The sequence below is a fragment of the Sphaeramia orbicularis genome, chromosome 6 (assembly GCF_902148855.1).
Source record: "Sphaeramia orbicularis chromosome 6, fSphaOr1.1, whole genome shotgun sequence".
NCBI lineage: Eukaryota > Metazoa > Chordata > Actinopteri > Kurtiformes > Apogonidae > Sphaeramia > Sphaeramia orbicularis.
Genome location: NC_043962.1, coordinates 30,669,914 through 30,691,502, shown reverse-complemented (window position 1 = coordinate 30,691,502; position 21,589 = coordinate 30,669,914). Strand labels below are relative to the sequence as shown.

The 21,589-nt window shown below is 35.7% G+C and overlaps 3 protein-coding genes across 8 annotated transcripts in view; 1 reads left to right on the top strand and 2 right to left on the bottom strand.

The window, feature by feature from the left end:
- dennd4a (DENN/MADD domain containing 4A) overlaps nucleotides 1-3,187 on the top strand; it is a 34,677-nt gene extending 31,490 nt beyond the window's left edge. For both annotated transcript variants that reach the window (XM_030136095.1, XM_030136094.1), the window contains exon 31: nucleotides 1,867-3,187. In XM_030136095.1, coding sequence (XP_029991955.1) covers nucleotides 1,867-2,003 — 137 coding nt within the window. In that variant the 3' untranslated portion in view covers nucleotides 2,004-3,187. The remainder of the gene's footprint in view (nucleotides 1-1,866) is intronic.
- Nucleotides 3,188-3,721: 534 nt separating this feature from the next.
- Nucleotides 3,722-13,495, bottom strand: LOC115420668 (sodium/potassium/calcium exchanger 1-like). 5 transcript variants are annotated; one of them, XM_030136096.1, is made up of 10 exons: nucleotides 13,348-13,495; nucleotides 11,812-13,071; nucleotides 10,838-10,897; nucleotides 10,438-10,546; nucleotides 8,207-8,287; nucleotides 7,051-7,205; nucleotides 6,607-6,921; nucleotides 6,351-6,440; nucleotides 5,286-5,452; nucleotides 3,722-4,472 (listed from the first exon to the last, which is right to left on the bottom strand). In XM_030136096.1, exons 2-10 carry the CDS (start codon nucleotides 12,895-12,897, stop codon nucleotides 4,223-4,225), a joined length of 2,313 nt encoding a protein of 770 aa, XP_029991956.1. In that variant the 5' UTR covers nucleotides 12,898-13,071; nucleotides 13,348-13,495; the 3' UTR covers nucleotides 3,722-4,222. The 5 variants fall into 5 exon arrangements, with proteins under 5 accessions (XP_029991956.1, XP_029991958.1, XP_029991957.1 ...); XM_030136098.1 differs by having other exon boundaries at nucleotides 7,117-7,205; XM_030136097.1 differs by having other exon boundaries at nucleotides 11,812-13,059; nucleotides 13,348-13,487.
- Nucleotides 13,496-16,001: 2,506 nt separating this feature from the next.
- Nucleotides 16,002-21,396, bottom strand: LOC115420670 (sodium/potassium/calcium exchanger 2-like). Its single transcript, XM_030136101.1, has 6 exons — nucleotides 21,352-21,396; nucleotides 19,212-20,220; nucleotides 18,152-18,388; nucleotides 17,978-18,067; nucleotides 17,289-17,449; nucleotides 16,002-16,473 (listed from the first exon to the last, which is right to left on the bottom strand). Exons 2-6 carry the CDS (start codon nucleotides 20,097-20,099, stop codon nucleotides 16,224-16,226), a joined length of 1,626 nt encoding a protein of 541 aa, XP_029991961.1. The 5' UTR covers nucleotides 20,100-20,220; nucleotides 21,352-21,396; the 3' UTR covers nucleotides 16,002-16,223.
- Nucleotides 21,397-21,589: the final 193 nt, after the last annotated feature.

Genomic DNA, 21,589 nt, shown 5'->3' with positions numbered 1-21,589 from the left:
ATTACAAGTTATTGAAGAAGAAGAAGAAGAAGAAGAAGAAGAAGAAGAAGAAGAAGAAGAAGAAGAAGAAGAAGAAGAAGAAGAAGAAGAAGAAGAAGAAGAAGAAGAAGAAGAAGAAGAAGAAGAAGAAGAAGAAGAAGAAGAAGAAGAAGAAGAAGAAGAAGAAGAAGAAGAAGAAGAAGAAGAAGAAGAAGTGTATGTGGTGTTAAAATATGGAAAACTATCTTCGTCTGGATAAAGGCCAGAACTATGAATCGAATTACAATTATAGCTGCTATATCAGCCTATGTATTATGAATGTATTATAATGGCAACAATTTAACCCTTTCACGCATGAATTCTGAGAACCTTAGTCAAGATTCTTTTCTTCAGTGTTTTTATTCCTCCTTAGGCATGAAAAAAACAATGCGATTGAGGTTTTTTTTTCCTATGGAGTTACAAAAATATCCACGCATTTAATTTTGAAGTAAAGAAACGTGTTTAAAACCCAATATCAGAAAGTGAGACGAAAACAATGAAATAAAAACATTTTTAATGCTGCTAATCTGATGTCTTCTCACATTTTAACATATTCTAATGGTAATAATTACTCACTTCATGGAGATAAAATGCAAAAAAAACCTTGTCTAACAAATAACAATTGATTTACACTTAAAGATGTTAGTCCAGATCAGGTTTATCAAGAGCAGCAAAGTTAGAGTAATGGTCTGAATGTCAGTGTATGGGATGGTGCGTAAGTGTTCACTGTATTGGCTGATAAGGAACTAAAACATCAAAACCCATGAATATACAAGAGAACAGCTGGAGAAGAACTGTCCACTGGAGTGGCCTATGCATGAAAGGGTTAAAGGTTCCAGATATTGAAGGATTTCATGTGATCTGATTGCAAGAATGTGGAAATACTAAATAATAAAAGAGTAAGGTAGAGAATAGTCTGGACATATGCTGTAATGTGCAGACAAGAATACTAAAATGAAAACCTCAATTTGTAATATTGGCCAAAATAATTAGATTATGACTTTTTCAACCATCATACAGCCCAACTGGATATAATTACCACCGTTTTAGATTATTACTTGTTAAATCCTCAATTTAAGCTGAATATCAAATATAAAACCAAACACAGATACATTTTGTTAAAACTGGACTACTTTCATTACAGCCACTTTGAAATTATAATGTAAACAACCATGCAAAAAGATTATGGATTGCAGATTATATTTCTGTTTAACTAATAATAATAATACTAATTTATCATAAACAATGAGATTCCTTCATGCTGCTTTCCTTAACCCATAAAGACCAAATGCTGCTTTTGTGGCAGTTCCTAAATGAAGTTTTCTGGGTTTTTTTTTTTTTTTTTTTTTTTTACCTTTTTTGAATGATTTATCACCATTTAACCTAATATTACGCTCTGTATTTTGCATTTTTAAGTGAAAAACAGGTATTTTCCTATAGTTAATGTACTGATTATGTAGATCTTCATTAAAGCTCAGATTCAAGTTGAGAGTTATTACATCCAAAACAGGGGAAACTGAAGAATTTTTTTTTTTTTTTTCTGCAAAATATATTGTTAACTGAACATAAAATAAGTCATCCACTGTCATTGATCCAACTCCATGGGTTTTGCTGGTGAATCAGTGTTGTAGAAGATGATGGTGTTTCCACATTCACTCAGAACAGCTTAGTGGATCATATCTGATGACCATGAAAAGATGACAAACTGTATTTTACACCACTTATCTACATGCATTGATAGGATTAGTGGATCAACAAGGATTAAACAGTTTAGATCAGTGAATGGTTTTTGTTGCCGGTGGATGTTTGGGTCTTTATGGGTTAATTTATTAATGTGTCTCTTCGCAGATGCATTTGACCGGGAATACAAGTTGGCATACGACCGCCTGCCGCCCAGCCAGGTTAAACTGACACACAACTGTGACCGGCCCCCAGGAGCAGGGGTCATGGAGTGCAGGAGGACTTTTGGAGAGCCAAGTTTGTGAACTTCTCTCTCTTGCTCTCTTTTTTTTTTTTTTTTCCTATTTTAACCACCGTCACTGCTGCTGTTTTTGGACTGCTCTTCAGACTCAGGACCAGCTCACCTGACTGGAGCTCATAAGCACAACAGAAAAATGACACTTAATGTAAAGCAACTGCCATGAGTTTCTTGTACACTGTTCGAGCCAAGAGGCATGGAGTGACAGGCCTTGAGTTTGTAAATATATAAAAAAAAAAAAAAACACTGTATTTTGACTATAATTATAGTAATATGTTTGTACAATTATTAAACAGTCTATTTTATGACTTTGTTTCTGTTGAAGCTGTGACTAATTATGTAAAGATAAGTGTGTGGTCGCATCTAAATTCCTCAGTGGTCCTGGTGACCTTGTTAAGACTGTTGTTGAGTGTGTGTATAATAAGTATTTGCTTTTAGACATTCATGTTTTTACAAAGCACTTTGGCAAAATATGCTCTTGCCATTTGTTCTCATTTGCGTAAAGCTTTTGCCAGGCACCGTATGATTAAGTGACTTTTTATTTGGCAGCTACAGAACTTACTGTACTGTTGAATATTTCCATTACATACAGTTAATGAAAGCAAAGAAATTCCTCATCTGTACTCTGTAACCCCAGCAGGGCCATTCTCATATGGCTGAATACACTAACAAGAATATGGTAATATGAAAAAATAACCAACATTTTATTCCTCCATTATGTTGGAATTAATGAGTACATACATTTATATGCATAGCATTTATTTGTTTATCTGTTTTTGTATGAATTTACCAAAAGAACCCAACAGGGAATAATACTTTATGATTTATTAACATTTTTTTAAGCAATACCTTTTCTAAAGCGAGGGTTATTTGGGACAATTTATGTACTATAAGGGACCACCAAGGAGATTTCCTTAAAGACAGTACAATCAAACTAAAGATACTAACTGAAACTAAATGTTTTTGTTTGATTAATCAACACAATATTTTGATAGAAGAAATTCATTTATTGACACTGTAATGGATCTGTACAGAGTATTTCATTCTAGTATTTTGTAGATTTCCTTTTGGTCTTCTCTGTATGGTGTAGTCAGTTTTGGACATTTTGGAAAACAGTGCACTCTTAAATGTTACATACAGAATAAAAAAGAACATTTTCTCCACTTGTAATAAAACCAATTAATGTAAAAAAGAAAAAGTCTAATTGAAAAGAGGACATTGCAGGGTTTTTTGCACTGAGCATATTAATGTTTGTTTTGTCAAAGATGTTGACCTGCCCTAATTCACAAACATTTATAGGTCTGAGTGTCATGGTTCACCGTGTTGATATTTCATTATTGTCACAATTAACTGACAAAAACATGCCCACGTTCTGTTTTTGTGATAAAGCTCCACAGTGTGTTACTGTAGTTCATGCATACTAATACAATGCTGGATGAAATAAGGCTGTGCTCTTGGAATAAACACCAGTTTCACAGCATGTACATTTGCATCTTAAACACTTTGTAAGTTGCAACCAGTGATGGAAAAAACAACTATTGACCAAAACATCACTTGATGTCTCTATGTTGTTTACACTATTTGTCAGTTTAAACAATGTTTCAGAAGTATTATGTATCATTTGTAACACAGAAACTAATTTGTATAATTTTTACTTAAAAAGAAATCAAATTTCTTCCCTGGCTGGATCTATTGTTTGCTTTCATTTATGAATAAACACATTTATTCTACAGATGTCCCCATTTCTTTTTTTTCTGAGTTCTATGCTTTGGTTTCATGAAAACTGTTGTGACAGTTCTCTATTTTTAATAGTTAAAAAATTTTACAGCAAATGTATACTTACATATTATACAAAATTTCCATTTAAAAACATATCCTATTTTAGCGCATTCTTTGGATGCTCTTCAATATTAAAGAGGAAAAGTAATACCTCTCTTTTTGCTAATTATTTTACTGCTATAATTTTACAATAGACTAGGTTAAACTGTCATTTTGTATCCTCCTGACTAATGGAAAACATTGGTAAAGCTGCCGATAGTTGCTATGGGTGAGTATTTAATGAGTTTGTGTGTATTGCTACTGACAAAAGAGGTAGAAATCACCAGCAGTAATACAGAGAAACTACAGCAACAGACCCATGCTTACAAGCTCTGTACATGTATGAGTTTTACTTCAGGTCATACATGTAGAAAACACCTGCTGTAGAGAAAGTTTCTGTTCACACTTTCAGATGGAAACAGGGCAGACGATGATGCGATCCTCCAGCATCACACTAAGCACCAGGAAGATAAAGTAGAGCAGGAACATGGTGAAACCCAGGATTTTATTCATCTTCCACTTGCATAATGCAATGGAGATGATGACGAAGAGGAGCATGAGGAAAAGCAGCACAATGGCACAGAAGAGCCCGTTGCTGCTGACAGCCACCGGAGCCATACCGTGGATGGCCGAGAACATGAGCCATGGCACCGGTAGACTTTAAAAGACAGATAGAGAGGCAACGAGTAAGAAAACAGATACAAGGAAACTCACCAATACACAGGAGCAAACTGCATTCACTGAAGAAAACAGAATCAAACACCTCATCTCAGAACTGCGCCAAAACTTTTATTATATCAGGATTTGGTGGTAATGAGAAATGTTACACCTACTTATCAATCATTGTCAAAAAACATGACTTCTATAAATAAAATCGTTATTGGATTAAAAATTTTGAGAAAAAAAAAATCACTGTTTACGTAAAATATTTTTTATGTCAGAGTAAATCCTTTTGGAGCAAATGTATGATTTCTGATATTGGGTGTTATAAATATAAGGGAAATAATTGCATTTAAAATAGAAGAAACACTATAATCCAGTAGAATATCGAATGGGTCCTATGACGAGGAAAGTTGTGAATAAAGACAGATTTTAAAAAATTTAAATGTTAACATAAAATTAAAATAAATACTCATCTCATTTGTCCTTTCTAGAAATAATGTATTTGAACAATCAAAATTATAATCAATTGATTGCTTTCTACATCATATCACCTAAAATTCTGATATGACAAATAGAATAAACCTCCAATACTGAAAATTAGTGTGTTAAAATATAGATTTTATATCAATATTTTAATGTAAAAAAATACATTTTTTATTTTATGTGATAGCAACTGATAACTAGACTTAATTTCTCTCATAACTGCAAGATCTCTCTGAAATTGTGAGATTAGATCCTATAATTCTGAGTTTTATTCTCTAGTTAATGCAGTACAGCTCAGTTTCATGCAGATATCCAGGGAGCTCACCCCACAGTGATGTCGAAGATGTTACTGCCCACAGAGCTGGACACGGCCATGTCCCCCAGGCCTTTACGCGCCACGATCACACTGGTAATGAGGTCAGGGATGGATGTCCCTGCAGCCAGGATCGTCAGACCCATAATCTCCTCTGAGATGCCAATGGTTTCACCCACCTGAAGGCCAAACAGTGATGAGAGTCCATACAAGGCACAGACATGGAAAAGGAATCTTGCAAACTTTCATAAAAAAGATGCTTCAGTGGTTTATTGATGAATCAGATGAAGAAGCTTGTCTGACCTGTTTGACACAAATGTTTAAAGTCAAGCTCTGTGTTCACTGTCCTGCCTTTAAGATCATGTTAGAGAATATAAAAGATCAGTAGTAAATGTTACAAATACTTTTCTGTTCCTTGAGCAGTCAGATCATTAAATAGTCATGCAGGAACCTCATTTTAAGTAGTTTCTTTTTAGGATTTTTGGGGGATTTTACACCTGTTTATTACATATCTTCATTCTGCTCTTGACTCTATATTACATTATATTTTGTATTGTTGGCTCTGTTTCTTACATCTTTATACGGTAGTAGAAAAACATTTTTGGACGCCCTTAAATTTTTACACAATCTCAAATATTATCATGAAATATTTGCAGAATAACCTTATTTGTGTTTCAAAATGTGTGGCTGCATCAGACAGACACACACAAATGCAAATTATTTTATTTGTTGTTTTGTTAAGAAGAAAAAGTAACAAAACTAAATTCTTGACAGTTTCAACACGTCATACCCTAAATGTGTTTCATAGTCTTATTGAAACATTCAGTTTTGACCCTAATAGAAGAGAACATGTGCAGAAGGGAGCATGTGGGTTTGGAGAATGGAACAATACTTAGCAGAGTTCAATGACCTATGAATGATTCCTGGTGCAATATATTACAAATGCGTGAGGTGTCCAAAAACTTTTTTCCACCACTGTACAGTATTTCAGGCTGTTGCTGCAACCACACTTCCCATACAGAATATGGGTCTGAAGTGATTTGTATCAATAATAAAGGGTGTTTAGTGATGGCTGACCTGATGGGCCCACCACACCATGAGGTAGGAGAAGACAGCGATCCACACAATAGAGCCCAAGAAGGTTAACACGAAGAATTTCTTTGATTTCTGCCAGATAAAGACATACACATATGAACACAGATAAAGACATACACATATGAACACAGATAAAGACATACACATATGAACACAGATAAAGACACACACATATAAATACAGTCCTGAGGCATTTGGGATGAAACAGCTGATGTCAAAACTGAGTCTGAACATTCACCTGGTTGCGAACATCAGGAACCGTCAGCCACAGAGGGAAGACTATGGGCAGCATGAAGAGGTAGCTGGCTTGTTTACGTTTTGTGTCTGGCCACTCTAAAGACAGAGGCTCTTCTTTCTCCTCCTCCTCCTCCTCCACCTCCTCCTCTTCCTTCTCCTTTTCCTGCTGCTGCTGCTGCTCCTCCTCTTCCTCTTCACTGGACTCGTCACTGTCGTCATCACTGTCATCATCGCTGTCTTCGTCGCTGTCCTCCTCATCACCGTCTGACTCTTCTCCTGAACCTCCGGGTCCATCCTCCCCTGCAGGCACGTCATCCTGAAGCGTTGGAGAAACACATCAAACTCAACAGTAGGAAAGATAAAAGGGAAAGATAAAACTAAAGTCCGCCGATGAAAAATAGAGGCCATTTTCTCAAAGCTGTAGCTCTGGTGCAGTGAGTCTTACATAGACAGGTATCAAAGACTGACTTCTGGGCTTTTTCAAAACCACCAGGACATGGGTGAGGAGTACCTTCTTGTCCTCTGGCTGCTCCTTTTTCTCTGTATCTGCAGGTGGTGGAGCCTCTGGCTCTTTGCTGGGCTCAGATTTACTTCCACCATCTGTGAAAAGAATCCACCAAAGCATGGGAATTTTCCTCATGTTTTTAAGCTACTATCTGAAAAAAAAAACCCTGACATTTAACAAACACAAAAAACAGCATCTGACTGTCAGGAGTTACTTGATATGATATGATATGATATGATATGATATGATATGATATGATATGATATGATATGATATGATATGATATGACAGACGATCCTCATTAATTCTGTACAGACGTTAAGTATCTACCTACCTACCTATTACCTCTAGGCCAGGGGTGTCAAACATATGGCCTGTGGACCAAAACTGGATGGCCACAGGGTACAACCCAGCCCATGGGATTAATTTATGAAATGCAAAAATTACACTGTAGATCTCAACAATCAAGTGTGTCAAACTCCACATGCAGCCCAATTTGATCTTATACGGAACAGATCAGTTAAATACAATCATAATAGCCTATAAATAATGACAACTTCAGTTTTTCTCTTTGTTTTACATTACATGAAAATGTTTACATTTACAAAGTATCCTTTCACAAAAAAACTGAATAACCCAAACAAATATAAACAACATGAAATGGTTAAGAGAAGGGCAATTTTAACAATATTATGCATGTTATTAAATGTTTTGTACCTTTGTAGATCCACTGTGATCTGTAAGTTGTAATGCACATGTGTAATGAGGAGCTGAGGCATAATATTGTTCAAATTGCACTTATTTTGTAAACATTTTTATAATGTAATTTTATTTTTTTCACTAATACTATTTTACTGGTTCGACCCACTGGAGATCATACTGGGCTGTATGTGACCTGAACTAAAATGAGTTTGATACCCCTGCCATAGGTGCTTTGTACCATGAGTGCACTTTATATCTATTTTCTCATATACTCAATATTTTACTACCACTTACACCCTTTTGTGTATGTAGGACAGACATACTCATCTTTCTGTTAGTAGATCTGATTAGTGTCTGAGTTCTATTCATCACCCATCAAATCCATCCATGTTACCTTCACTTTTGTCTTGACTCTTGCTCTCTGCCTTCCGCCTCGCCACATTATTTAGAGACTCGGCTTTATCCTTAAATTTTCCTGTGAATAGGCAAAAATATAACAGGCTAATTATATAACAACATTGTATATATGCACATTTGGATGAATAACAACTGTTAGCAACCATTTCCATATCACATTTAAAGCCTTTAAAACTGTCCTTTCCTCCTCACAGTACTAACTTTCACCCTGACATCTGAAATAAAATTCATACATTTTTGCACTGCATCAGCAAATCACTATTTATTAGGGAAATAATCAATTAGATAATTAGTCAAAATGTATAGTAATTTTTATATGGTGGGAGGAGATTTGTGTGTCAATTTAGTTTATTTGCATATTACATAAAATATGATAATTTATATATATATATGTGTGTGTGTGTGTGTGTGCGTATATATATATATATATATATATATATATATATATATATATATATATATATATATATATATATATATATATATATATATATATATATATATATATATATATATATATATATATACATAAAATTTTAAATTAAAAAGTGCATCGTGCAGGAGAAACTACAAGCCACAAATGGTTTTATGCAAATTCTTCCCCTTAATAAAAAAAGCAATCTGAAAAATCACAGAGCCCAACCCAACTACTGGCATCAGTATAGCATAAGGAAGAAAAAAAATAAAAAGATTAAACTTACACAGATACAATCTTACACTTAAAAGTTGAAATACAATACAAGGAACATATATGAGACACTATAAATGTTCATTAATAAATTATGTTTTTAAATAAGGATAATACCCAGCCAGCATGTCCATGTGGGCCCCAGAAGGGTCCCATTTGGGTTTGTCCGCAGTTTCCATGGTGGACCCACATGTGTTTGCCCATATAAGAATCAGAATCAGAATCAGAGATTTGAATATCTCATATTATTTATTCTTCACACTATTTATCCCATGATATTTATCTTTCATGTCATTTGCACTACTTCTCATGTTATTTGCACTACTTAAATTCTATGTTTTACAAATATCTTAGTTTGCAATATGTTTTATTTTTAATGTAAATAACTGTGCCTTTTACTGATATGTATTGTTGTTTTACTGATATTTGTTGTCTGTCTGGAAATTCTTGCACTGAACCTGAGTGTTTTACCTCAATTTCATTGTACTTGGTACAATAACAATAAAGAGATTCTGATTTTGATTTTGATTCTGATATGGGCAAACACATGTGGGGCCACCATGGAAACTGCGGACAAACCCACATGGGACCCTTATATGCAGCCCAATTATAACCCTACTGGGGCCCACATGGACATGCTGGCTAGGTATAGATGTTGATTTGAGTGCTTTACTTCTCAGATTGTAATAGCACCGCTTCTACATGACTGATGTTAGTTACATGGTATAATCAGTCAGTTTTTCTCATTAGAATTATTTTGGTTTGGGTGGAGATCATATTCTAACAGTGATTCCATGACTAATCGACTTAAAATGGCTAGATTTTTTTTTTTTTTACTTCAGAGAGTAATGAAATGCCCATCCCTGCTGTTTATGTCAGTCATCTATATTAATGTGTTCATCTATATGCAAACAGTGACTGTCTAGAGTTTGACTGATTTTTTGTGCATTGATAATGCTCAGATAGCTTTGAGTTTGCTGCATGTAGATGTGGTCACAGTTGATAAAACATGGATATACTGTACACTGGATAGCTTCATGCAACCATATAACACGGAAAAATAGACTAAAGCATAATATGATCTATCTGTCTGGGCCACCTGATAGAGCAGTACAAGACCAATCCATGACCACTTTGATTACACTGCTATTACTCACCAAAGTAAACAGATTAGATGAATCCTCTGCTTAGACTCATACCTGAGAATGACTTTGGCATAATACAAATTGTGTTGCACACATACATTATTATTTTACGCTTACAAAGAAAACACCTGCATGTGTCCTGAAGATGTTTTTGTGTATTTCATCACTGAACTCCCAGTGACTCCCTCCATAGACTGAGAAAGGTATTTATCTGCTTAGTATCAATCTGGACTTAGTGCTGCCTTCATATGGGACACTTTGCTAATCCATTTTACAACAAGAAGGACATAGTCAGACGTTCATTCTCAAAGCAGTTTTCCTCACGCATCCATTTATCAATGATCAGGCTCATCCTCATGGTGAGAAGGTACTCACCGTCTCCTATAGGGTCTAACGTGTGGATCATAAGTTGGAAGAGGGTGCTTCTCATGGTACTGTTGTGCAAAGACGCTGAACTTCCCCCTCGCTGGAGAGCTGGCTTCAGCTGGGGAAAGAGTTGGGACATGACAACGACTCACAATAACAGAAAGTGACACATCGCTGTTAAACAATCATAGTGGAGGAGATCAGGCTTTTCATTTTTCTTCAAGTGTCTGTATCTGCAACCACTTGGAAGTAAGCTTAATGTCTTATCATCACATAAAAAGACTGGAAATAGTATATTGGTATATGTTCTTAGACTGTGTATGGTAAAGATTTTGCTTTTTGTGGCTTGATTTTTATAGTTGTTTCTTAAATTGTTTGATTTTTTTTTTTTTTTTTTTTTTTTTTTTACCTTTAATCGATTCTTGTCCTCTGGAACAGGAGGGGCATTATCTTCAGCATCTTCATTTGTCTGCAACAGTTGTTAGTATTTGGTTATAATCCTTCTGTGGTGAAGATAAATCAATCTTTTGTATATCAGTACCTGTTATATAGTAAAACTTAAATTACTACAACTGCAAACATTCAACACCCCTTGTTGACTGTGTTACTGCTAGTACAAGAAATGTAGCTGCTTGTAATGTATAATAGTACTGTTAGTGTAAAAAAGAAATTATTCATCATTCTTTGTGTATATGAAATAAAATGGCACAAATGGCTCCACAGAAAAAACTGAGTGTGCACAAACACAGTGGCTTTACTTTGTCTAATTTAAGCCTCAATCACACTTACCATAGTTAAATATAGTGTATGTATGGTGATGCTACAGTTTGTACAGAGCTGCAGCGTGTCAGAGGATTAGTTTGCTCTGTCTGATCAGCTTTGTTTCCTCAAGGCCTTAGTATCATTTAACTCTATTGACATCATGTGCACATTACCCCACAGGTAAGAGGAAACATATCAAAATGGGTGAAGAGTCTGTTTTTTCTCTTTCAGCAATAACCCACAGTCCTTCTGAACAGGGTGGCAGAATAAGCCACATGCATGCATGAGTGACTTAAGTAGTTCCAGCTTTGAGTATTTTCAGATTTTCCATATGGAGTGCTACATTATGCAGGAGTTGCCTCAGTAGTTTCTTTAAAACCCCTCAAAATAATCCCACTGCAACTTCAGTCCCATTGTAAAGTATTATATAAGATGGTCTAAAGAAGCTCCATAACAGCAGTATATATCTCAACTATATATATGTTACATGCAATCAGGAAAAGTTTGGCAAATGTCAATAAAATGCCCTCACAGTAACTACATACAATTGAGACAACTCTCATAACTGTGATATGAATAAAGAGAACTGTGCCTCATTACCATCATCTATTGAGTGCTTACCTTTTCTGGTTCCTCCACAGCAATAACTTTGACAATGTTCTTATGTTTATGGAGTTGGGCCTTGAAGATCTTTTCTATTTGCACATTGAACTTCATGAAAGTCACATAGAGAGTGTAACCAGCCACTAACATCACGCTCTCCCACCACATTATGACATTATCCAAGAAAAAGATAATGAGGAGGATGAGGTCAAATATGTAGAAGGATACGTCTCTGAAAAGTGGCCACCAGGTCAGGTGGAGAACCTCTCGAGAAGATATCGCACACATTCCAATCACAAATAAAATGTTGAATACTGCTGACCCTACAATGGTGCCAATACCAACATTGCTGTGGGCAATAAAGACTCCAATCAAGGAGGTGAACAGTTCAGGAGCGGAACCTCCAGCAGCCATGAAGGTAGCTCCTGCTACATCGTCAGAGATGGCCAGCTTGTCTGTGATTACCCCTAACGCAGGAACAAAAAACTCATCGCACACAATGGCAAGTGCTACAAACATGTACATCATCCCAATGATGTGGAGGATGACCCAGCCTCTTCTGCGGTCTTCAATAGTAAACAGATCTTCGGGGTATTCACCCTTCACATGTGGGGCTTCACTTGGATAAGCTGGAGTGGGAGGAGGTACAGGAGGAGGAACTGGTGTGGGAGTCTCCTTTGGAGGTACTGGGGCCACATAGATGCAATGTACAATAGTCCGGTTTGTGGTTGGTGCTGGTGCTGGGGATGGTGATGATGATGGTAATGGTGATGGTGATGGTGAAGACTCAGTTGTTGTGGAAGTTTTAAAACCTGTAGTGGTTTCTGGATGATGTACCAAGTGCATTTCTCGTGTTGTTTGGTCTGTGGGCTCCAGTTCGTGTGTTGCAGTGAGGGGTTCCTCCAGCCCTGGAGTGTCGACTGTTGCCTCTTCAACCTCTGTTGAACCTTCGCCAAATTCATCTCCAATCTGAGGCATTGGCAAAGGCTCATACAGTCTGGCACTGATGGTCAGCTGGTATAGGGTACAAAGAAAAACCCCAGAGAGGAGAAACAGAACACGACTCAGCTGCAGTCGCTTCCTTCTTGTACAATGCATTTTCATCCAAAGCAAAGTTGCTACTGGCTATGGAGAATCAAGCTGCATACATAAGCAGTGGTAAAGGGCAAATGCAGCTCTCTCCCCAGCAGACCGTGGGGTGATGATATTCAAAATTTCAGCGGTGAGATTCATGTCACATCTGCCTCATCTCCATGGAAATCCAGCCTGTTGTAAACACTGAGCAAAATAACAGATGAAATTATTCAAAGGCAATGAGAGTTTCACAAGCAGGATACTTCTGAATGCACTGAAGATGCTCAAACGTTACAATTAATACATTGCATGTGGGTGACAGAAGGGACACAGTCATTACAAAAACAGCAGAAAAGTTGAGTACTAAAATAATAGTAGAAACACAAAATATAATATGATAAAGAGCTGGGCGGTTTTCCTCAACACTTGCATGGAAAACACACAAGATAATGCATTTCATCCATCATCATTCAGATTTACCTCAGATTTACTGTCTCTCCAAATATGAGATGGAAAAATGTCAAAAAGCAGATTCCAAAAGGTGGTAGAGTTGCAAAAATAGAGTCCAACCTGTTAGCAGTGGCCAAAGGGTTATGTAGGACAGAGGACAAGTCTTCACAATGGATCAGCATAATACCTAATACCTGAGGTCTTCTAAGAGGATTATGCCTATTGTCTTACTCTCACTTTATCATGACACTACCTTAGTAATATCTAATTTGATGCAAAATATAATGTTATTTTAGTATTGTATTTATGTTGCATTAAATAAGCATGAAAATACATTTGACCCTTAGGCTGACACTAGTGCATCCAAGCTTAAGTACTGTTATTATACAGAATGATAATATTAACAATGCAAATGACTGATGTTCATAGGGTTAAGTAAAAAATGTATAATGTGCGGAAGACTCTTACATTTTAAATGAAAAAAATAGTTTTCTTGATCACTGTTGCTCTATTTTTGTTCTGTTTCAGAGCAAAACATAAGTAAGAGGAACTGAAGTTTAGGCTGTTTCACCCGGACGGAATTAGTGAAGGACATCACAACAACACATCTAAGCTAAAGCAAGCTGGGTTAAACTTCTTTAAATCTGTAACTAGATGAGGTATTTTAAATGTTGTAAGAAACGTATATTCTGGACTGAGTTAAGGATGTATTACAGGTCTTAGAAAGTGTTTTATTTGCGTTACTTTGAATTTTTCACGTAAGCATGAAGAGGGAGAACTGCTATCGAAGAAGACGTCAACCAAAACTTAGAAACAGATTAAAAAAAAAAAAAAAAAAAAAAAAAAAAAAAAAATATATATATATATATATATATATATATATATATATATATATATATATATATATATATATATATGTGTGTGTGTGTGTGTGTGTGTGTGTGTTTGCTAAGGTTATATACAGAAATGTACTTGAATACTTGAAATGCACAGAAATGCCACACACATTTTGTTTGCCCTGTTTTTGTGCTTCCTCTTGGCCAGGTCGTCATGGTGAATTGGTTCTCAATTAACTGGTCAAATTAATGTCAAATAAATTAATAATAATAGGAAGAAAAAAAAAACCAAAACATTACAGGACAAATCAATGAACTGTCGTCAGATACATTCATGTTGCAGGCGACAATGACCCAATTGTCAAGAGTAAAATAAATATCAGTGATATATGTGACTTACTTTTCCAGATTAAAATAGTAAGAGAGTGTTTACTGGAAAAATTTATAAGTAAATAGAAAGATAAATAATAATACGACAGAATTAGGTAAAAGACGAGATGACAAAAATGGCATAAAAGATGTACCAACATCTAAAACAAGACTTTCAGACACATTGTGACATTGGAGGAGTCAGTAAATTTTAGTCATGATAATTCAAAATATACTTTTGTAAATGTGTGTCCAGTGGAAACAGAAAATTAATTTTCTGAGTCTTGAGCTAAAAACTGTTTGGAACCATGGATCTGAATTATCATAGCAACAGGTAATATCTTTAAGGTAAAAGAGTAAATAGATTCAGCAGCTTATGTAAGAATTTCACATAAAAAGAGTTATATTATGTTTTCAAATGGTACAAAAAATATCAGTGTCTGTACATGTTGCAATAAGGCAGGTAAGAGAGTGTATTTGTACATCCTAAACCCCTTCTCTACATTTTCAGTCAGAAGTGTGCCTGGGAGATGGCGGTGTAGTTTGACCTAAACTCTCCTGGAAAAGTTTAACTGACATTTTAATGTAGTGATGTTTTACTTTATTTATGAAACTGCAGACTCTTCAAATCCTATCTAATGAATCTCTGCTGTCTGCTTTTTGGCAAATTCACATTTGCCATTGAATAATTCATACATGAGCATATAGAGCGATACTAATAGATTTTGACATCCCTGTTTTTATGTGTTATGTACATTCAACATGCAAAGGCCCTGGATGAAATCATATTGTGGAATGTTCCCATAGACATTTTTGCAAATTACAAAATTTTTACTTTTTCTTCCAAAAAGATTTATTTTCTATAAAATTCACCCTATAAAATATCAAATTTTTGAATGATTTCATATCATTTGTATTTGAATCCCAGACTTGATAATAATCACACAGGTCTACAACCAACATGCCTTCAGGATAAAAGAATAAAAAACTTTACAAAGTTTTAGTCACTAATAAAGAAAAAGTTCAAATGCTGGTTGGCTGTAGTTTCCAAGATAGAGTCTTGGGTCAAAATGTGAAATTCTGAGAATAAATGAGAAAATGGGTTTTAGTGAAAAGGCATATTTGTCTCAGAGCTACAAATCTACTACAAAACACTGTCTGTTCATTATAATACATTCTTTTTACAGGTTCTATCTAATGAAAGATTTATAAATCTTATATATATCTAAATAATATATACATGTAACAACATTTTATCAACCAGCACTTTTGTCATTTGACTTCCAAATCATTTTATTATAGTGTGTAATATTTAGCACAGTTAATCTCATCAAACAAAAACAAACAAACAAAAAATTTTAGACCATGTTCTTATTTAGCTCCAAATATTAAATGTTTGGATGCCAATATGTCCATCAGAGGTTTGGGTGTTCTATAATGTCGTACTGTGCATCAGAGTTTAAGTTCTTCTTTTGTGTTTTTTGGTCTGCAATCAGATAATTGCGTACAAACCAACGACAAATCAAGGAGTGGTGGCTTTTCTAATTAACATTTAAAATCAAGAGTGATTTAATTCATATGCATCAGTGTATACAATTGTTTTAAGCCCTGACTACAGTATGTACTGCAGATGACTTGATGTTTAAGCATCATGGCCAAAACACACAAGATAATGTAAAGCAGGACCATGATGATACACTTTCAGATGGAAACAGGACAGACGATGATGCGATTCTTCAGCATCACACTAAGTACCAGGAAGATAAAGTACAGCAGCAACATGGTGAAAGCCAGGACTTTATTTATCTTCCATTTACAGGACGCAGTGGAGATGATGACGAAGAAGAGTGGGAGGAAAAGAAGCACAGTTGCACAGATGAGCCCGTTACTGCTGACCACCACCGAAGCCAAACCATGGATCGCCGAATACAGAAGCCATGGAACTGGCAGACTTTAGAAAGACAGAATGAGAAATGCACAAAGGCAGAAACAAACCAAAAAGGTTAACTGTGTTTCATTCACACATTCCTTTTTACAGGGTTCCCGTGGGGTCTTAAAAAGTCAAATCTGCATTTAATACCTTAAAAAAAGTCTTAAAAAGGTATTACATTTGACATGGTAGGTCTTAATTTACATTGCCATAAACTTGTTGGCTATATTGTGTGTGTCAGGGAACGCTGCTCAATTCCAGCAGTTCCAACCAGACCATTTAAATTGAAATTAGGAACCAATTATTGCTAACCTTGCAGGCCTCAGTGAGAATGACTCACGGCATTGGAGTAAATAAATACATTTTACAATTTAAGAAAATACATTTTTCCTAAATTCTATGAGTCACAAATTGTTGCCAGTACGGCTGTGACATGGCCATTAAATTCTGTTCTAAGTAGTCTTAAAAAGGTATTAAAAAGTCTTACATTTAACTTGTAGAAACCTGTAGGAACCCTGTTTTTAACCACGGCTCATCATTTTTGTTTTATTTTTTTTAATTATTATTTATTGGTTTATTTAATAGGGACTATGCACATTTATGAACATTGCTGTATAAAAACTACACCCATGTAAATATGCCAGAATGAATAAAAATAACTACTTTTCATCTGCAGTCTCTAGGCAGGTGACAGAAGCAATACATAAAACAGCCAACATTAATACATCACTTGTTCACTATAAATTTAAAAATTTAAAAATACACATAATGATAACATAGGCATCATCAAAACAAACAAACAAAAAACAAATAGACTTAAATGTAGAGGAGCTCACCCCACAGTGATGTCAAAGATGTTACAGCCCACAGAGCTGGACACAGCCATGTCCCCCAGGCCTTTACGGGCCACAATGATACCGGTAATGAGGACTGGACTGGAGATCACTGCAACCACGATGGTCATAAGGCCGTCTGGGATGGAAAAAGTCTCACCTACCTACAAGAACAAAAAATGGCCTTGGATGATCAGAAAAAGCAACAGTTCCTGAGAAGATACTGACATTACATAATACAAAGGTTTTAGACAACCTCTGTATTGGTTGTTTTTGCAGGGTTGTAAATTCTAAATATATTTATTTACTTATATATTTATTAGCTATTGAGAAAATACGGGAAATACATGCAAAAATATGTGTATAACAGAAAAAAAATCAAAGCTAAAAAAAATTCAGTGTTTAGTGTGACCTCTGTTCACATAACAAAAAAATCACCAAATAAAATGACACATTACTTCAGTAAATCACATATTCGCACAAACCATTTCAAGACATGTACCAAGCAAAGTCACACTAAATACTTGACACTTTTTTGTAGACATTTAGAAAATAAATATGAATTACTTCTTTGTCTTGATCATGTGTGTGTGTGTAAATAAGATGGATGGATGGATGGACTGAAACATCTGAAATATTATAAACAAGACCAAACATTTCATTGAATCCATCGTTTTTTGGCAATAGCTGACCTGATGGCTCCACCATATTATGAAGTAAGAGTAGACAGCAATCCACAGAATAGATCCCAGGAAAGTGATCATAAAGAACTTTCTGGATTTCTGTAAGACAAAGAACATAGAAATTAATGCGGCACTGAGGCACAACTTACCCAGTTGATATCTATCTTGACTGTGGATTTTCACCTGTTTACGAACATCAGGAAGTGTCAGGTGCAGAGGGACGACTATGGGCAATAGGAGGAGGTACCAGGCTCGTCTGCATGGTGTGTCAGGCCACTTTAAAGACAGAGGTGCATCCTCTCTGTCTTCACTTGACTCATTATTACCTTCAATTTGATTGGAGTCATCCAAGTCTTTCTTGCTATCCTCTTTATTATCCTGAGCATCTCCTGATCCATCTTCTCCTGCAGGCAGATCATCCTTCGAACAGGCATTTTGTGTGTAGATCAAAATGGAAAACATTACAGGTGTAAGAAAGACATACACACACAATAAACAAAAGCTCTACACACTGAATAATATATGAATTTCCAGCAAAGATGTATCTTTTTGTTTAGTTTTTTTTTTGTTTTTTTTGTAAATGCTAAATAAACCAGTGCTTCACAGTTCATTTGTGGCAGAAAAGCTTTGGTTCATCATGTCTGTTTCACTCCTTTTACATAAATAGTGTTGATCACCATGGCTGGGAGTCATTTAAAACTAGGGATGCACTGATATGTTGGTTACATCAGAAATGGATGACATTCCGTGAGATCAGCCAATATAGGCATATAAGATGTCTTTTCACCAATACAGATGCAGTTATTTATCTGTCATGTTATTTTAAAGGCTTTTTCACCTATTTCATCTATCTTTTTACCCCACCCCCTAAACGGGAGGCAAGGGGTATTGTTTTTGGTTCGGTTTGTTTCCTTGTTTCTTAACACTTTAGCAGCAAAACTATTGGTTGAATTCATACTAAATTGGGTTTATAGATTGCCAGTGACCTAGAATAGATATGATTACATTTTGGGAAAATTTGGTCAAAGTTAAATTTTTTTTAATGATTTTTTTTTTCCCATTTACTTCTAATGGGCAAAATCTATATTTAGAGGCAATTGATATGCTGACATCAGCACACGCATAGACATGATGATATCTGCTGGCATAAGCTGACTTCAATGACTGGTCACACTCACATTGTATTAATTAAATGATTAAAAAAAAAGCCTATTCTGGGTCTCATAAGTAAAACAACGCTTACCTTTTCAGGTTCCTCCACAGAAATAACTTTGACAACGTTTCTGTGTTTGTGCAGTTGGGACTTGAAGGCCTGTTCTATTTGCACATCAAACTTCATAAAAATCATATAGAGAGTGTAGCTGGCCACTAGAATCATGCTCTCCCACCACATTATGACATCATCCAAGAAGAAGATGATGAGGAGGATGAAGTCAAATATGTAGAAGGATATGTCTCTGAAAACTGGCCAGCAGGTCAAGTGGAGAACTCCTTGAGAAAACAACGCACACATTCCAATGACAAACAAAATGTTGTAAACTGCTGGACCTACAATGGCACCAACACCCACTGGAATGTGAATGAGAAGAACCCCAATACACAAGGCAAAGAATCTAGGAGCAGAAGCTCCAGCAGCCATGACGGTGGCTCCTGCCACATTGTTGGAGATCTCTAACTTGTCTGTGATTACCCTCAATGCAGGGACAAAAAACTGATCACACACAACAACAAGAGATATGATCATGTACACCACGCCGATAATGTGGAGGATGACCCAGCCTCTTCTGCAATCATCAACTGAAAACAGATCTTTAGGATATTTATCCCTCGTATGTGACACTTCACCAGGAGAACCTGGAGCTGATGTGGACCTCTCCTGTGGAAGATCATTGGGTTCAGAGATATAATGCACAACGGTTGTGGCTGGTGGAGATGGAGGTTCAGTGGGAGAAGAGACTTTAACATCTGAAGTTGCATGCAGAAGTTGCACCATGCTTCTTTGTGGTGTTGTTTGATCTATGGACTCAGTGAAGAGTTCCTCTTCTGTCAAACCCTCTCCAGTCTGAGGCATTTGCCAAGAGGAACATGAGAACACAACAAAGAGAAGGAAAAGAACCCGACGCAGCTTCATTTCCCCCACAGAAACAGAAGTAACTATGAATACCTCAAAAGTAATAACAATTTCAGCTTAAGCTTCCATAGTTTAATGCCAGGACAAAATCCATAGATATGTCATTCTTGGAAAAGTCCACCTACAGTGAGGAAAAGTAAGTGTTATTGTTGAGTAAAATTACAGTTGATGCATATTTACACTAGTTGCTTGATAGATAGATAGATAGATAGATAGATAGATAGATAGATAGATAGATAGATAGATAGATAGATAGATAAAAGCCATTTATAACGTTCCAGCCGTGCTTTTGACGAACAAAGAATGATAATATTAAAGAAAAGAGGCAAAAATGAAAGTACATAGAGTTACAGTCATGGAGTTACATTTACATTACATTTATGCATTTGGCAGATGCTTTTTTCCAAAGCGACTTACAGGGGAAAACCAATCAAATCAAATCAATCAATCAATCAATCAATCACTCAATCAATCAATCAAATTGTATTTATATAGCGCCAGATTAAAACAAAAGTTATCTCATGACACTTTATATATAGAGTTGCAATATGCAATACCCATACCAAAAAAATTATTAGACCCCCCCTTGTTTTCTCCAGTTTCTTGTTCATTTTCATGCCTGGTACAACTAAAGGTACATTTGTTTGGAAAAATATAATGATAACAACAAAAATACCTCATGAGAGTTTAATTTCAGAGCTGATATCTATCCATTTTCCATGTTTTCTTGATAATAACCAAAATCACTTAAGTTCTTACATCAATAACTATGGCATTTTACTGCCAAAAACAGTGCTTTTAGGCATTCCATGTTTTCTTTTCTGTACGTTTTAGTCACATGATCCACACAGGAGTTAGTACTTGATTGCATAACCAATGTTTTTGATGACTTTTGATGGTCTGTACATTACACATGGGTATTGCATATACTTATACTCTTCCCGTGGTCCTGTAAGAAGATTATGTGCATTGGAGGCTACTTTGTAATATTTAACTTTATTGACACAGGGCAACTTTCGAGGCAGAGTGTGAATGTGTCAATACACAAAACTTGAGCACAGTTAAGGATAATGCCCTCCCCTGTTTCCAACATTCAGTTATGCAACCGAGTAGAAACTAACATTAATAACAGTCTCGCAGCTGCATTGTTCTGCCCACATTAACCTGATGTGCATCTCCTCTTATTTGCTGGTTACTTGTGTGAAACTAAAGTAGAGATGATAAAATACTCGTTAGAAGTGAGTAGTCCTACCTTTGTGCCGTTTGTTTGTTGCTGGGTGTGGAAACAGCTCGTTGCTGCCACCTGTGGTCAATGTGGGGGAAAAACAACAGCGAAGAAAAATAAAAGCTTTATTTGATCTGACAACCTCTATTTAAATTTTATACATAAGATTTTTTAAAATTGTGGTTTGAGGTAACATTTTGTTATTCGGTAAGCTCCGCAGTTTTGTTGACTGAAGTCTATCCCTAATACCCAATTTTACAGTAAG

Coding starts and splice junctions, on each gene's coding strand:
- LOC115420668 (XM_030136096.1), bottom strand. CDS start 12,897: ATGAAAATGCATTGTACAAGAAGGAAGCGACTGCAGCTGAGTCGTGTT. Junction 10,547..10,837: donor AGGACAAGAATCGATTAAAG/GTAAAAAAAAAA, acceptor CTCTTTCCCCAG/CTGAAGCCAGCTCTCCAGCG. Junction 6,441..6,606: donor TTCCTGATGTTCGCAACCAG/GTGAATGTTCAG, acceptor TTTATCTGGCAG/AAATCAAAGAAATTCTTCGT.
- LOC115420670 (XM_030136101.1), bottom strand. CDS start 20,099: ATGAAGCTGCGTCGGGTTCTTTTCCTTCTCTTTGTTGTGTTCTCATGT. Junction 18,068..18,151: donor TTCCTGATGTTCGTAAACAG/GTGAAAATCCAC, acceptor TTTGTCTTACAG/AAATCCAGAAAGTTCTTTAT. Junction 16,474..17,288: donor ATCTTTGACATCACTGTGGG/GTGAGCTCCTCT, acceptor GTCTTTCTAAAG/TCTGCCAGTTCCATGGCTTC.